This window comes from Mus caroli, chromosome 17 (genome assembly GCF_900094665.2).
Source record: "Mus caroli chromosome 17, CAROLI_EIJ_v1.1, whole genome shotgun sequence".
Classification (NCBI taxonomy): Eukaryota; Metazoa; Chordata; class Mammalia; order Rodentia; family Muridae; genus Mus; species Mus caroli.
This window is the reverse complement of record NC_034586.1, coordinates 28,019,152-28,032,153: the sequence shown is the minus strand read 5'-3', so window position 1 is coordinate 28,032,153 and position 13,002 is coordinate 28,019,152. Positions and strand designations below refer to the sequence as shown.

General features: G+C 50.2%; 1 protein-coding gene across 1 annotated transcript in view; it reads left to right on the top strand.

The window, feature by feature from the left end:
* Notch3 (notch receptor 3) overlaps positions 1 to 13,002 on the top strand; it is a 47,772-nt gene that overhangs the window by 7,648 nt on the left and 27,122 nt on the right. Inside the window, exons 3-20 of the mRNA XM_021186339.2 lie at positions 526 to 668; positions 751 to 1,089; positions 1,175 to 1,297; positions 1,384 to 1,617; positions 3,071 to 3,226; positions 3,337 to 3,522; positions 4,617 to 4,730; positions 5,025 to 5,138; positions 5,469 to 5,702; positions 5,820 to 5,930; positions 7,709 to 7,901; positions 7,980 to 8,131; positions 8,655 to 8,768; positions 9,230 to 9,385; positions 11,337 to 11,562; positions 11,863 to 12,064; positions 12,198 to 12,345; positions 12,733 to 12,917. Of these exons, the coding sequence (XP_021041998.1) occupies positions 526 to 668; positions 751 to 1,089; positions 1,175 to 1,297; positions 1,384 to 1,617; positions 3,071 to 3,226; positions 3,337 to 3,522; positions 4,617 to 4,730; positions 5,025 to 5,138; positions 5,469 to 5,702; positions 5,820 to 5,930; positions 7,709 to 7,901; positions 7,980 to 8,131; positions 8,655 to 8,768; positions 9,230 to 9,385; positions 11,337 to 11,562; positions 11,863 to 12,064; positions 12,198 to 12,345; positions 12,733 to 12,917 (3,130 nt within the window). The remainder of the gene's footprint in view (positions 1 to 525; positions 669 to 750; positions 1,090 to 1,174; positions 1,298 to 1,383; positions 1,618 to 3,070; positions 3,227 to 3,336; positions 3,523 to 4,616; positions 4,731 to 5,024; positions 5,139 to 5,468; positions 5,703 to 5,819; positions 5,931 to 7,708; positions 7,902 to 7,979; positions 8,132 to 8,654; positions 8,769 to 9,229; positions 9,386 to 11,336; positions 11,563 to 11,862; positions 12,065 to 12,197; positions 12,346 to 12,732; positions 12,918 to 13,002) is intronic.

Genomic DNA, 13,002 nt, shown 5'->3' with positions numbered 1-13,002 from the left:
GGCAGAGGCAGAGGCAGAGGCAGAGGCAGAGGCAGAGGCAGAGGCAGAGGCAGAGGCAGAGGCAGAGGTGCAGAGGCAGAGGCAGAGGCGCAGAGGCAGAGAGGCAAAGCAGAGGCAGAGGCAGAGAGGCAGAGGCAGGTAAATTACTGTGAATTCCAGTCTAGCCAGCGATATGTAGTGAGGCCCTGCCTTAAAAAACAAGAAAGGAGGGCTGGTGAGATGGCTCAGTGGGTAAGAGCACCAGACTGCTCTTTGAAGTTCCGAAGTTCAAATCCCAGCAACCACATAGTGGCTCACAACCATCTGTAATGAGATCTGACTCCCTCTTCTGGGGTGTCTGAAGGCAGCTACAGTGTACTTACATATAATAAAAATAAAAAATAAAAAAAAAAAAGAAAGGAAGTAAGAGTAAATGGATTTGTCTGATAGTCCGTCTGGCACCGGTGTTGTTTGATGAACGCATCTTGTGTTATCTGTCTGGCATTGCCATGCTTTATACTGTCCTGACCACACATCTTCCCACAGGTGCCTGCCAGGCTGGGTGGGTGAGCGGTGCCAGCTGGAAGACCCTTGCCACTCAGGCCCCTGTGCTGGCCGAGGCGTTTGCCAGAGTTCAGTGGTGGCGGGCACCGCCCGGTTCTCCTGTCGTTGTCTCCGTGGCTTCCAAGGTGAAGGGGTGTGTGTGGACGGGAACCCGTGGTAGGCGAGAATGTGGTCAGACCCAAGCTCACCCTCTCCTGGTTCTTCCAGGCCCAGACTGCTCCCAGCCAGACCCCTGCATCAGCAGGCCCTGTGCTCATGGTGCCCCCTGCTCAGTGGGGCCGGATGGCCGATTTGCCTGTGCCTGCCCACCTGGCTACCAGGGTCAAAGCTGCCAAAGTGACATAGATGAGTGCCGATCTGGTACGACTTGCCGCCATGGTGGTACCTGCCTCAATACACCTGGATCCTTCCGCTGCCAGTGTCCTCTTGGTTATACAGGGCTGCTGTGTGAGAACCCTGTAGTGCCCTGTGCCCCTTCCCCGTGTCGTAATGGTGGCACCTGTAGGCAGAGCAGTGATGTCACATATGACTGTGCTTGCCTTCCTGGTAAGTAAGTCGTGCCCAGGGAAGGCAGCTGGGGACAATAGGCTAGCCTCCTAGTGACCATTGTCACCTTGTCCTCCCCTACGAGGCTTCGAGGGCCAGAACTGTGAAGTCAACGTGGATGACTGTCCTGGACATCGGTGTCTCAATGGGGGAACATGTGTAGATGGTGTCAATACTTACAACTGCCAGTGCCCTCCGGAGTGGACAGGTGGGCATCAGGGCTGCAGAGAACCGGGGTGGCTGACCTCAGGTGGGCACACGGGCAACTTAGACTAACACATCTTTGTGCCCTAGGCCAGTTCTGTACAGAAGATGTGGATGAGTGTCAGCTGCAGCCCAATGCCTGCCACAACGGGGGTACCTGCTTCAACCTACTGGGTGGCCACAGCTGTGTATGTGTCAATGGCTGGACGGGTGAGAGCTGCAGTCAGAATATCGATGACTGTGCTACAGCTGTGTGTTTCCATGGGGCCACCTGCCATGACCGTGTGGCCTCTTTCTACTGTGCCTGCCCTATGGGGAAGACAGGTGAGTGGCCATTTTCTTTGTTGGCAACAGAATGGTTTCAGAATGAAAGGCAAGAACAGACTCTGATTTGAGTGTTAGAACGACTGGGGGCTGGGGATGTTTCTTCTTGGCAGAGTGTGAGCTTAGTGTGCACAGGCTCTGAGTTTAATCCTAAGCGTGAAGGAAGAAGATGGAAGAAAGAAAGGAAAGAGGGAGGAAGGGTATGCTGGGTCCTGGGTTTGGAAAGAAGCCTGAGCCTCTGTCCTATGAGGAGGCTGGTGCATAGTCCAAGGCAGAGACTGTTGGAATTGGGGAACTATTGAGAGGTCTAACTGGGAAAAAGGCAGGAACTATGGAAGCCACAAAGGTCTGTTTGTTCCTTACATCATATTTTGGTGGGGGTGGTCAGACTCTGGTTGTCAGGCTAGGTGGCAAGTACCTTAAGTTTATTGTTGTTGTTGATGTGTTGAGGCATGGTGTCACTATTTGTACATCAGGCTAGCCTCAAACTCACAAGAAAGGATCCTTGGGCTTCTGTGTTCTGAGCGGTGGGATGAAGGAATTTTGTTACTATGCCTGACTAGAGTCTTGATTTATCATCTTTTAAAATATTAAAAAAATGTGTGTGTGTGTGTGTTGGCTGCATTTATGTATGTTATATTATGTCATGCTACACACATGACTGGTACGCTGAGAGGCCGGAAAAATTCATCAGATCTCCTGAGACTGGAGTTACTGATGGTGGTGAGCTGCCGTGTAGGTGCTGGGAATCAAACTTAGGTCTTCTGGAAGAGCAGCCAGTATTCTTAGCCGATGAGCACCTCTTCGGGCCCTAGTGCCTTGTTTGTAAAACGTTTCTAAGTTATTTTCAAATGGTATGGAAGAAGCAGATGAACAGATAATACTGAACCAATATTCCAATGTGAAACGTCCTGAATGTTTCATTGTTTCATAATAAATGGCTTTTCCAGGACAGCCAGGGCTATACAGAGAAACCCTGTCTCAAAAAACCAATAAATAAATAAATAAATAAATAAAATAATATTAATAGATGGCTTAAAAATAAGAACAGATACTAATACAGTGCTGGTTAATATACATAAGAAACAGGAAGCAAGGGCCATCCCAACGGGGTGCTCAGGGCGTAAAGGCGCTCGCTGAGTTGGCCTGGCAAACCTATTTCTATCAAGGGAACCCACTGGTAGAAGGAGAAAACCAACCAAGTTTCCTCTGGCTTCTACACATGCGCTATGATTTGCACACACTCCCCAGATAAGTACATTAGGAATGATGATGATGATGGTGATGATAATGCAAGGAGCTGGAAGGGTAGCTGAGTGATGGTATTCATTCTTTGTATGCTCATGGTCCTGGGGATCCATTGCCAGTATCAGTCCTTCCTCAAACGCTAGGTCTCGGGGAACTTTGGGCCACCCCGAGGATCAGCGCTTCATTTCTGCTTACCTTTTCTCAGGCCTCTTGTGTCATCTGGATGATGCATGTGTCAGCAACCCCTGCCATGAGGATGCTATCTGTGACACAAACCCTGTGAGTGGCCGGGCCATCTGCACCTGCCCACCTGGCTTCACTGGAGGAGCATGTGACCAGGATGTGAATGAGTGCTCCATTGGTGAGAAGAGTACCTTCCGGAAAGGAGCCTGAAAACTGGGAGGGGTGGGGCCCTGGCTGGCCACGCCCACACTGGCTGTGTCTTCTCCCCCATATCCGCCCTTCTTGCAGGTGCCAACCCCTGTGAACATTTGGGTCGGTGTGTGAATACACAGGGCTCATTCTTGTGCCAATGTGGCCGTGGCTATACTGGACCTCGCTGTGAGACTGATGTCAATGAGTGTCTCTCTGGGCCTTGCCGCAACCAGGCTACATGTCTTGATCGAATTGGCCAGTTTACTTGCATCTGCATGGCAGGTGGGTGGTGGGTATGGCTTGGATGGGTCATGAAAGCTGGGGCCTGGGGTAAAACTTGGTTTATTGTTATTTACTTGAAAAAAAAAATGCTGGGCATAGAGACACATGACTGAAGTCCCAGCACTTGTGAGGCAGAGATAGGCTCATCTCTGTGAGTTCGAGGCCAGTTTGGTCTACATGGTGAGTTCTAGGATGGCTAGGATTATAAAGTGAGACCCTGTTTCAAAATAAATAAAATAAAATAAAACAGAATAAAATAAAAAGGGGATAGAGAGATAGCTTAGTGGTTAAGAGTCCTCCCTGCTTTCTAGAGGGCTGAGTTTGGTTCTTAGTACCATATGGGGCAGTGCACAACTATCTAGCTCCAGGAGATCTACAATGCTCTTTTGGCCTCTGAAGATACCCATGTGTTTGGGACACACACACACACACACACACATGCATGCAAATAAACAAAACTAAACAAACTAATAAACAAAATACATTTCAAAAGAGCTGAAGTGGCACAGTAAGACTGTCTGGAACTCACTGTGTAGACCAGGCTGGCCTTGAGCTCACAGAGATCCACCTGCCTCTGCTTCCCAAATACTGGATCGAATGGCATGTGCCCTGGGCCTAGTGCACTTTAACCATGAGGGTTCCAAATTGTCAGGCTTGGCAGCAAGCATCCTTATTTGCGCCATCTTGCTTGCCCATGACTGGGTTTAAAGTGAGACTTCCTGGCTGGAGAAAGAGAGAGAGAGTTATGTGTGTTTAGGATGAAACCTTGTAACCCTCGATAAGGTAGGTGCAGGGCCAGAGCGGAATTTTACCAGATAATATCAAAGGGGAGCTTCATAAACCTTAGTCCATGAGGGGCCACAGCTGGATGAGGATCCAGCTTGTTTGAAACTAAATCTAAGCCTGAAGGTGTTGGTGCACACCCGTTATCCCAGCGCTTGAGCAGCTGAGGCAGGAGCATCAGTAGTTTGAGGCCAGCCTCAAGGCCATAGTAAGAATTTATCTCAACAAACCCACAACCAAATCAAAGCCCCCAAACCAAGTGAAGAGGCCTTCTAAGGGAACTTTCTGGGCCCTCATACCATTCCCTTCAGGCTTCACAGGGACCTACTGTGAGGTGGACATCGACGAATGCCAGAGCAGTCCATGTGTCAATGGTGGTGTCTGCAAGGACAGAGTCAATGGCTTCAGCTGCACCTGCCCATCAGGTGAGGACCCTGGGACAAGGAGCCTGGTATGTCAGGTTATGACAATGTGGTAATTAGTTACTTAATTCTTTTGTGTGTGTGGGGTCTCTCCTTCTACTATGTTATGTACATTTTGGGACTCGAACTCAGGTGGTCAAGCTTGACTGGCAAGCATGTTTATCTTCTGAGCCATCTCTCTGGGCTATTCTGTATTGAAATTAATTTAAAACAAAGCCAAGGGGGTTTCCCACTCAAATAAGGCAGGCTGCCTGCTTTAACTGTTTGTGTCACCTTTCATCCACTACTCACTTCCAGGATTCAGTGGGTCCATGTGTCAGCTGGATGTAGATGAGTGTGCAAGCACTCCCTGCCGGAATGGTGCCAAGTGTGTGGACCAGCCTGACGGCTATGAGTGTCGCTGTGCAGAGGGTGAGGGCGGACCGTGAGACTGTGGCAAGAGTCAGAAGGTGGTGGACTGGTGGGCCAATGGGTGTCAAGGACCAATAACAGACTTGGGGATGCCCTCAGCTAGGCCAGGTCAGGGCCAGTGACGCTGATGATGGAGGTAGGCAGAGGTTTTGGCAAGATTCAGGGTGCAACTAGCAGTGAGATTTAAAGTGGGAGGTTCTGGGTCAGGAACAGAGCTTGGAGCTGGGCAGAATGGAAGGGAGTAGGGGTGAGGTCTGAGAGCTGAGCTGGAATTGGGCTGAGATTACAGCCATGGCGAAGTGGGCAGACCCTGACCTCCCGTTCTTGCAGGCTTTGAGGGCACTTTGTGTGAGAGAAACGTGGATGACTGCTCTCCGGATCCCTGCCACCACGGGCGCTGTGTCGATGGCATTGCTAGCTTCTCGTGTGCTTGTGCCCCAGGCTATACGGGCATACGCTGTGAGAGCCAGGTGGATGAGTGCCGCAGCCAGCCCTGCCGATATGGGGGCAAATGTCTAGACTTGGTGGACAAGTACCTCTGCCGCTGTCCTCCCGGAACCACAGGTGGGGTCTGGGGCTGGGCTATAACAGTACGTGGGCGTGTGTGGATGTCTGTGATGAGTTTATAAGTGGTGCTTGACAATAGTAGGTACTCCTGCCATAGTTCTTCCCTCCCTGTAGGTGTGAACTGTGAAGTCAACATTGATGACTGTGCCAGTAACCCCTGTACCTTTGGAGTTTGCCGCGATGGCATCAACCGTTATGACTGTGTCTGTCAGCCTGGATTCACAGGTGGGTAGGTGGCTGCCATGTAGTGGGGGGGGGCTTTGTAAGGTAGGGATTAAGACACAAGTCTCTTGGGTGTCCCCACTTTATTTTTTAAAAAAATAAAATATTACATTTCATTTATTTTGTGTATGTCTGGAGGTCAGAGGACATCTGGGTGGAGTCATTTCTCTCCTTAAAGGTCTCGGGGATCCCACTCAGGGGCGTCAGGCTTGGGGGCACGTGTGCTTTTTCCCCCAGTTAAGTTCCTTTCTTCCCTTTATCAAGATTATCTCCAATACTCAGAAGGCCAAGGTTGGAGGATTAGTGCATGTTTGAAGCTAGTCTGAGCATCATAGTGAGCACTAGGCCAGCCAGGGCTGCATAGCAAAATCATGTTTCAAAATAAAAACAACATATAGAGAGGGCTGGAGAGACGCCTCAGCAGTTCCAAGCACTTGCTCTTGCAGAGGACTCGGGTTTAGTTCCCAGCATCAACACGCTGACTCACACGTGCATAGTTTTGTTTTTGTTTTTTAAAATAATAAAGTAAAATAAGATAAAACAAAGCAAAAAAACAAAACAAACAAACAAACAAAAAACCACATCAGAAATGGACAAGACAAAACAAAAGCAGGAGGGAAAAGAGCCCGGGAGAAGACACAAGAATCGGAAACTCATTCATTCACACACTCAGGAGTCCCACAAAAACACCAAACTGGAAACTATAATGTATAGGCAGAGGGCCCGGGGAGGGCCTGTGCAGGCTCCATGCATACTGCCCCAGTCTTGGTGAGATTGTCTGAGCTTTGATAATGTTGATTTAGAGGGCCTTATTTTCTTGATTTCCTCCATCCCCTCTGGCTCCCAGTCTTCTTCATCGGGGAAGGGGTTTGAAGGAGACACCCCTTAGGTTTCTTAGTCTCTCCCTCTCTGTGTACAGTCTAGGAGCGGGTCTTTGTCTTTGTTCCCATCAGCTGCAGGAGGAAGCTTCTGCAGTGATGGCTGAGCAAGGCGCTGGTCTGTGAGGTATTAGGCGTCATTTTATCGTCACCTTTTTCCCCTTAAGGCTGGTTCTACCCTTGGCCTCTGGGCTATCTAGCCACAGGTTCTTGGTCACTGAAGCAATATTGGGTATGGGCTCTGTCTTGTGGAGTGGGCCCTAAGTCACATCGGATATAGGTTGGTTACTCCTGCAAGCTCTGTGCCACCACAGCCCTAGCAGATCCAGAGGCAGGACACCACTGTAGATCAAAGGGTTTGTGGTTGGGTTGGTGTTTATGTTTCTCTTTGGGTAGCATGCAGAAAAGCTTTCTGCACCAAAGACCCTAGAATATAGAAGGCTCTATGTAGGCGCAAGTTTGACTTCTCCATGTTCGGCGAGTCTCACAACTGCTTATAACTCCAGTTCCAGGAATCTGACATTCTCTGCTGGCTTTCATGGGCACCAGGAATGCACCATGATGCACTATTATACATGCAAGCACTCATATAAAATAAATAAATAAATAAATAATCTTTTTAAAAAGCAGAGAGAGATGGAGAGAGGGAGGGAGGAAGGGAGACAGGTGCGCATGTGTGCACGCACACACACACACACACACACACACACACACACACACACAAAGTGGGGTGGGAAACCCACCTTATACTATCCTGAGCTTGTTTCCTCACTGGAATGGAGCTGTCGTTCTGTCAGCAGAGTGAGGTCAGGATCAGCTGTGTGATAGAGAACAGGACGTCCCTTTCCTTCAGTTGGCACCACTGTCTTCGTTCTGGAATGAAGTTGCCTGTATGCTTCCCAGGGCCCCTCTGCAACGTGGAGATCAATGAGTGTGCATCCAGCCCATGTGGAGAGGGTGGCTCCTGTGTGGATGGGGAAAATGGCTTCCACTGCCTCTGTCCACCTGGCTCCCTGCCTCCACTTTGCCTACCTGCGAACCATCCCTGTGCCCACAAGCCCTGTAGTCATGGAGTCTGCCATGATGCACCAGGCGGGTGAGGCCCTTTCCCAACTCCCGACCCCTCTTCTGCTGTCTCCAGCCACCTGTCACACCTCACTGCCTCCCCCACCAGGTTCCGCTGTGTTTGTGAGCCCGGGTGGAGTGGCCCTCGCTGTAGCCAGAGCCTGGCTCCAGATGCCTGTGAGTCCCAGCCCTGCCAGGCTGGTGGCACCTGCACCAGTGATGGAATAGGCTTTCGCTGCACCTGTGCCCCTGGATTCCAGGGTGTGTGACCCCATATTCCTCCCCCAGGGCACCCAACACCCTTGTTTCTTATGTTTCTTTCCTGCTTTTTTTGTTTTTAAAGCTTTGCTTAGTACCTTTTGTTCTGTGTGTCTCTGTTACATATGTCTGTGTGTGGAGGCCAGAAGCAGAAGAAGGCATATGTGTCGTCTTTTACCACTCTCTACCCATTCCTCTGAGGTGTGCAGGGTCTCTCCCTGACCCTGGGGTTTGTGCTTTCTCAGATAGGCTGGAAGCCACTGAGTCCCTGGGATGCTCCTGTTTTTCTTTCACCTTGCAGCTGGGGCTACTTGTTATAGAGGTGGGAGGGTCTGAGTTCTGGCCTGAGGTGCTCTTAACTGCTGAACCATCCTTCCAGCCCCATCTGCATTTCCTTCCTTCCTTCTTCATTCCTTTAATTTCTCTCCTTTTTTGTCTTTTCTAAATATCAGGGTGGGGACTCCAGGGATGAGGGGAGTTGGGAGCAGTGAGTTTCAAGACTATCTAAACTATCTGCTTCTAACAGGCCATCAGTGTGAGGTGCTGTCCCCCTGCACTCCAAGCCTCTGTGAGCACGGAGGCCACTGTGAGTCTGACCCTGACCGGCTGACTGTCTGTTCCTGTCCCCCAGGCTGGCAAGGTACACCAATATCCTCCTCTTCTTCTCTTCTCCCTTCTCTCTTCTTTCTCCTCCTCTTCCTCTTCCCCTCTTTCTCCTCTTCTGCACTTTGCTCCATGTTGGACAATGCCAGGGAGCCCAAAGAGGACTCAATCCTGGCCTGCCTTTGGAGGGAAAAGACAGCTGGATCCAGACATTCACAGCCCATCTGAGCCAGCTCAGGAGAAGAGGGAAGCCATATGGGACTGAGGATACTGGGATACCTGAGATTTGATGACATTTTTGATCGGGTGACTTCAGAGTGTGTATTCAACATCTAAAGAGACAGGCAGAATATATTTCAGGAGTGGCATGTGCCAAACGCCCAGGGATAGCGGCTGGTCTTTGCTTTCCTTGCCTCCACCAGTGGGTTCTTGAGCTGCAGGCATCCTCAGACCCCTCTTTACCCCTGTGACCTTAATTGCTTCCCCTCTCACCTCCAGGCCCACGATGCCAGCAGGATGTGGATGAGTGTGCCAGCGCCTCACCCTGCGGCCCCCATGGTACCTGCACCAACCTGCCAGGGAATTTCAGGTGCATCTGCCACAGGGGATACACTGGCCCCTTCTGTGATCAAGACATTGACGACTGTGACCCCAGTAAGTGCAGGGATCTTTGGGATGCTTCCTTCCCCAGGGAACCCACCCATCAAGTCATACCTCGTCCTGGCACTGTGTTGCTGTTTCCTGACAACTATTACTCCCCTCGTTCATGAGGGTCTTACTTCCATCCCAGCACCACTGTAGAAATGGGCAATGGGCTGCTGGGATGACTCTGCAGGGAAAGCCACTGCCTCTAAACCTGATGAACCTAGGTCAGTCCTACAAGTTGTCTTCTGATCTCTACATGCCTGCTATGCACACACACACACACACACACACACACACACACACACACACAGAGAGAGAGAGAGAGAAAGAGGGGGGAGAGAGAGAAAATAAATAAATAAATAACAATAATAACCCAAAATGGAATAAAAAGTTAAAAATATGTTTTATTTAAGCCAAAATAGAAAATATTTTCATTTTCACATATAAGCCTTCAAAAATTTAAATTTTGCTAAATGTATTTTACATTTGCAGTTTGTCTCATTTGGCCTGGACTCATGATTTCACGGGCCTATTAACCTCATGTGGCTAGTAGTAGCTACACTGGTCACCGCAGGCTGTGCTGAGCTTATGAATCAGAGCAGGCAGTGGCACTACAAGTATTCCTTGGTTCTTTGAGGTTGGTCCCACAGCCTCCATGGGTTACAGACTCTATGGGTGTTTAAGTCCCTTATTGTCGAGTGGCTTAATGTTTGCAAATAACCTCTACATCTCCTCCCAGATTATTTAAATCATCTCCAAATAACTTTTTTATTTTAAAATGTGTACATTTCCTTGTTATTGTGTGCATGTGTGTGAGCGTGTATGGACCACGTGTGGAGGTCATAGGACAGTATAGTCCTTCTACCTTGTAGGATCTGGTGTTCCAACTCAGGATGTTGGCCTTGGTGGCTTTACCCATGCTGAGTCCTATCATCAACCCAGACTTCATTTTTAATTGAACTGGAAGGAGGGAGGGGCAGGGAGGGAGGGAAGGTGAGAGAGAAGGGGGGGCGGGTGGAATGCAAACCTGCTACATTAGATTGTGGGAGTTGATTTTCTTCTTCCACCATGCATGTTGCAGGGATTGAGCTCAGGCAGGCAGTCCTGGGTGGGCAAGCACCTTTACCTACTAAAGTCATCTTGCCAGTCCCTCTAGATGGCTTGACACACCAAGTACGATGTTCATAGCATGTATATGTTTGCTATACTCTATTGTTTAGAAAATAACAAGAAAATAGTGTGCATGTTCTGCCCTTGGGTAATCTCTGATTTTCCCTATTGTCCATCTACTGGTTGAACCCACAGATTCTGAATTTCAGAATAGGTAGGGCCAGTTCTATAGCTCAAAGGTTTTTTTTTTGTTTGTTTTTGTTTTTGTTTTTTTTTTGAGACAGGGTTTCTCTGTATAGCTCTGGCTGTCCTGGAACTCACTCTGTAGACCAGGCTGGCCTCGAACTCAGAAATCCGCCTGCCTCTGCCTCCCGAGTGCTGGGATTAAAGGCGTGCGCTACCACGCCCGGCACTCAAAAGGGCTTTTTTAAAAGGATATTTTAAAAATGTATTTATTTGTCTATGTGTTGCACACCAAGTGAGCCATGACATTCCCGTGGTGGTCAGAGGACATCTTGTAGAGGGAGGTTGACCACAAAAGGGGACTAACTTTGATCTCTGACCAAGAGTGTCTCTTGTAGTCTGGGACACACACATACCTTTAATTTCTGCACTCAGAAGACAGAGTGCAGGCTCATCTCTGGACTATTCAAGGCCAGCCTCATCAGCATATTGAACTCCAGGCTAGTCATGGCTACGTAGTAAGACTATTTCAAAAACAAGCAAGCAAACAAAAAGGACTGTCCCCTCTGGCTTCTTCCTGAGTCTCCCTGTGAGTAAAGCATAGCTGGGTCAGGCCAGGCTGATGTGGGCATAGGCAGTGACCAGATTTCTTTCCTGCTCACTGCAGACCCGTGCCTCCATGGTGGCTCCTGCCAGGATGGTGTGGGCTCCTTTTCCTGTTCTTGCCCCGACGGCTTTGCTGGTCCTCGCTGTGCCCGAGATGTGGACGAATGTCTGAGCAGCCCCTGTGGCCCTGGCACCTGTACTGATCACGTGGCCTCCTTCACCTGTGCCTGTCCACCTGGTTATGGAGGCTTCCACTGTGAGATTGACTTGCCAGACTGCAGCCCCAGGTGGGTGGAGCATGGGCTGGAGACTCAGGGGCCAGAGAGGGCGTCCTGGACTCGGCATCTGTTGGAGGTTTGGGATGATGCTGGCACATGGCTGAGGAATGGGCAAGGCTGCTTGGAAGTCACAGACTCCAGTTCTTTTGAGGCCGAGACTGAGGCAGGGTCCATAGGCGAAGGAGCTGGGTTAGATCTTCATACTGCTACGGCTTGTTGAGGATAGCAAGGGTCTGAAATTGGGAAGCACTTAGTTATAGAAGGATTGGGGTGTCTTTAAGATCTTGACCTTCTTGTCCTGTTCTCCAGTTCCTGCTTCAATGGAGGGACCTGTGTGGATGGCGTGAACTCCTTCAGCTGTCTGTGTCGCCCCGGCTACACAGGCACACACTGCCAATACGAGGCTGACCCCTGCTTTTCCCGGCCCTGTCTGCACGGGGGCATTTGCAACCCCACCCACCCAGGATTTGAATGCACCTGCCGGGAGGGCTTCACTGGGAGTCAGTGTCAGGTGGGTGGTGTCTGAGGTCCTTGGAGGAAGAGTCCTAAGACAAGGGGGACCTGTGGGGGGGCATCCTGAAGGGATAAGGCCATCTAGTTTCTAGGGTCTCTCCCAGCACTGACCTTGAAGATTTCTTTTGCAGAACCCAGTGGACTGGTGCAGCCAGGCACCCTGTCAGAATGGGGGTCGCTGTGTCCAGACTGGGGCTTACTGCATTTGTCCACCTGGATGGAGTGGCCGCCTGTGCGACATACAAAGCCTGCCCTGCACGGAGGCCGCAGCCCAGATGGGTGAGGGAAGCATGTGGTGTGTGTGGGGCTGAAGGGTGGTGGTGCATCCCTCTTGCTGGCATGAGCCAGATGAGAGAGCCATATAACATATGGGACTAATGAGGTGTGTGGCTCAGTATGTGTGTGACTGGAATAACTGGCCAGAATGTGACTGTATCTGTCACAGTGAGACAGCTGGGTGTGTGTGTGTGACTGAGCTGATAGAGTCATCAAAGTGGTGCTGTGGAAAGAGACCAGGTTAGCTGACAAGTGGCCTGACAGCCTTTGGATGTGGGTGAGACACTTGGGATTGATGCCAGCAGGGATGTTGGATGAATGTGTGATGTGGCCTGAATAGGAAAGGTGGCATGGCCACCTCTGAGTCTGATGTCACCCTCTGCTTTTCAGGGGTGAGGTTGGAGCAGCTGTGTCAGGAAGGTGGACAGTGCATAGACAAGGGCCGCTCCCACTACTGTGTGTGTCCAGAGGGCCGTACGGGTAGTCACTGTGAACACGAGGTGGATCCCTGCACAGCCCAGCCTTGCCAGCACGGGGGCACTTGCCGTGGTTACATGGGGGGCTATGTGTGTGAGGTAAGAGAAGTCAATCATGCTTGTCTGTGTTTCTGTGTCCTGGTATGGGTCCTTCCCCCACCCCACCCCCTCTCTCTTTCTTTCT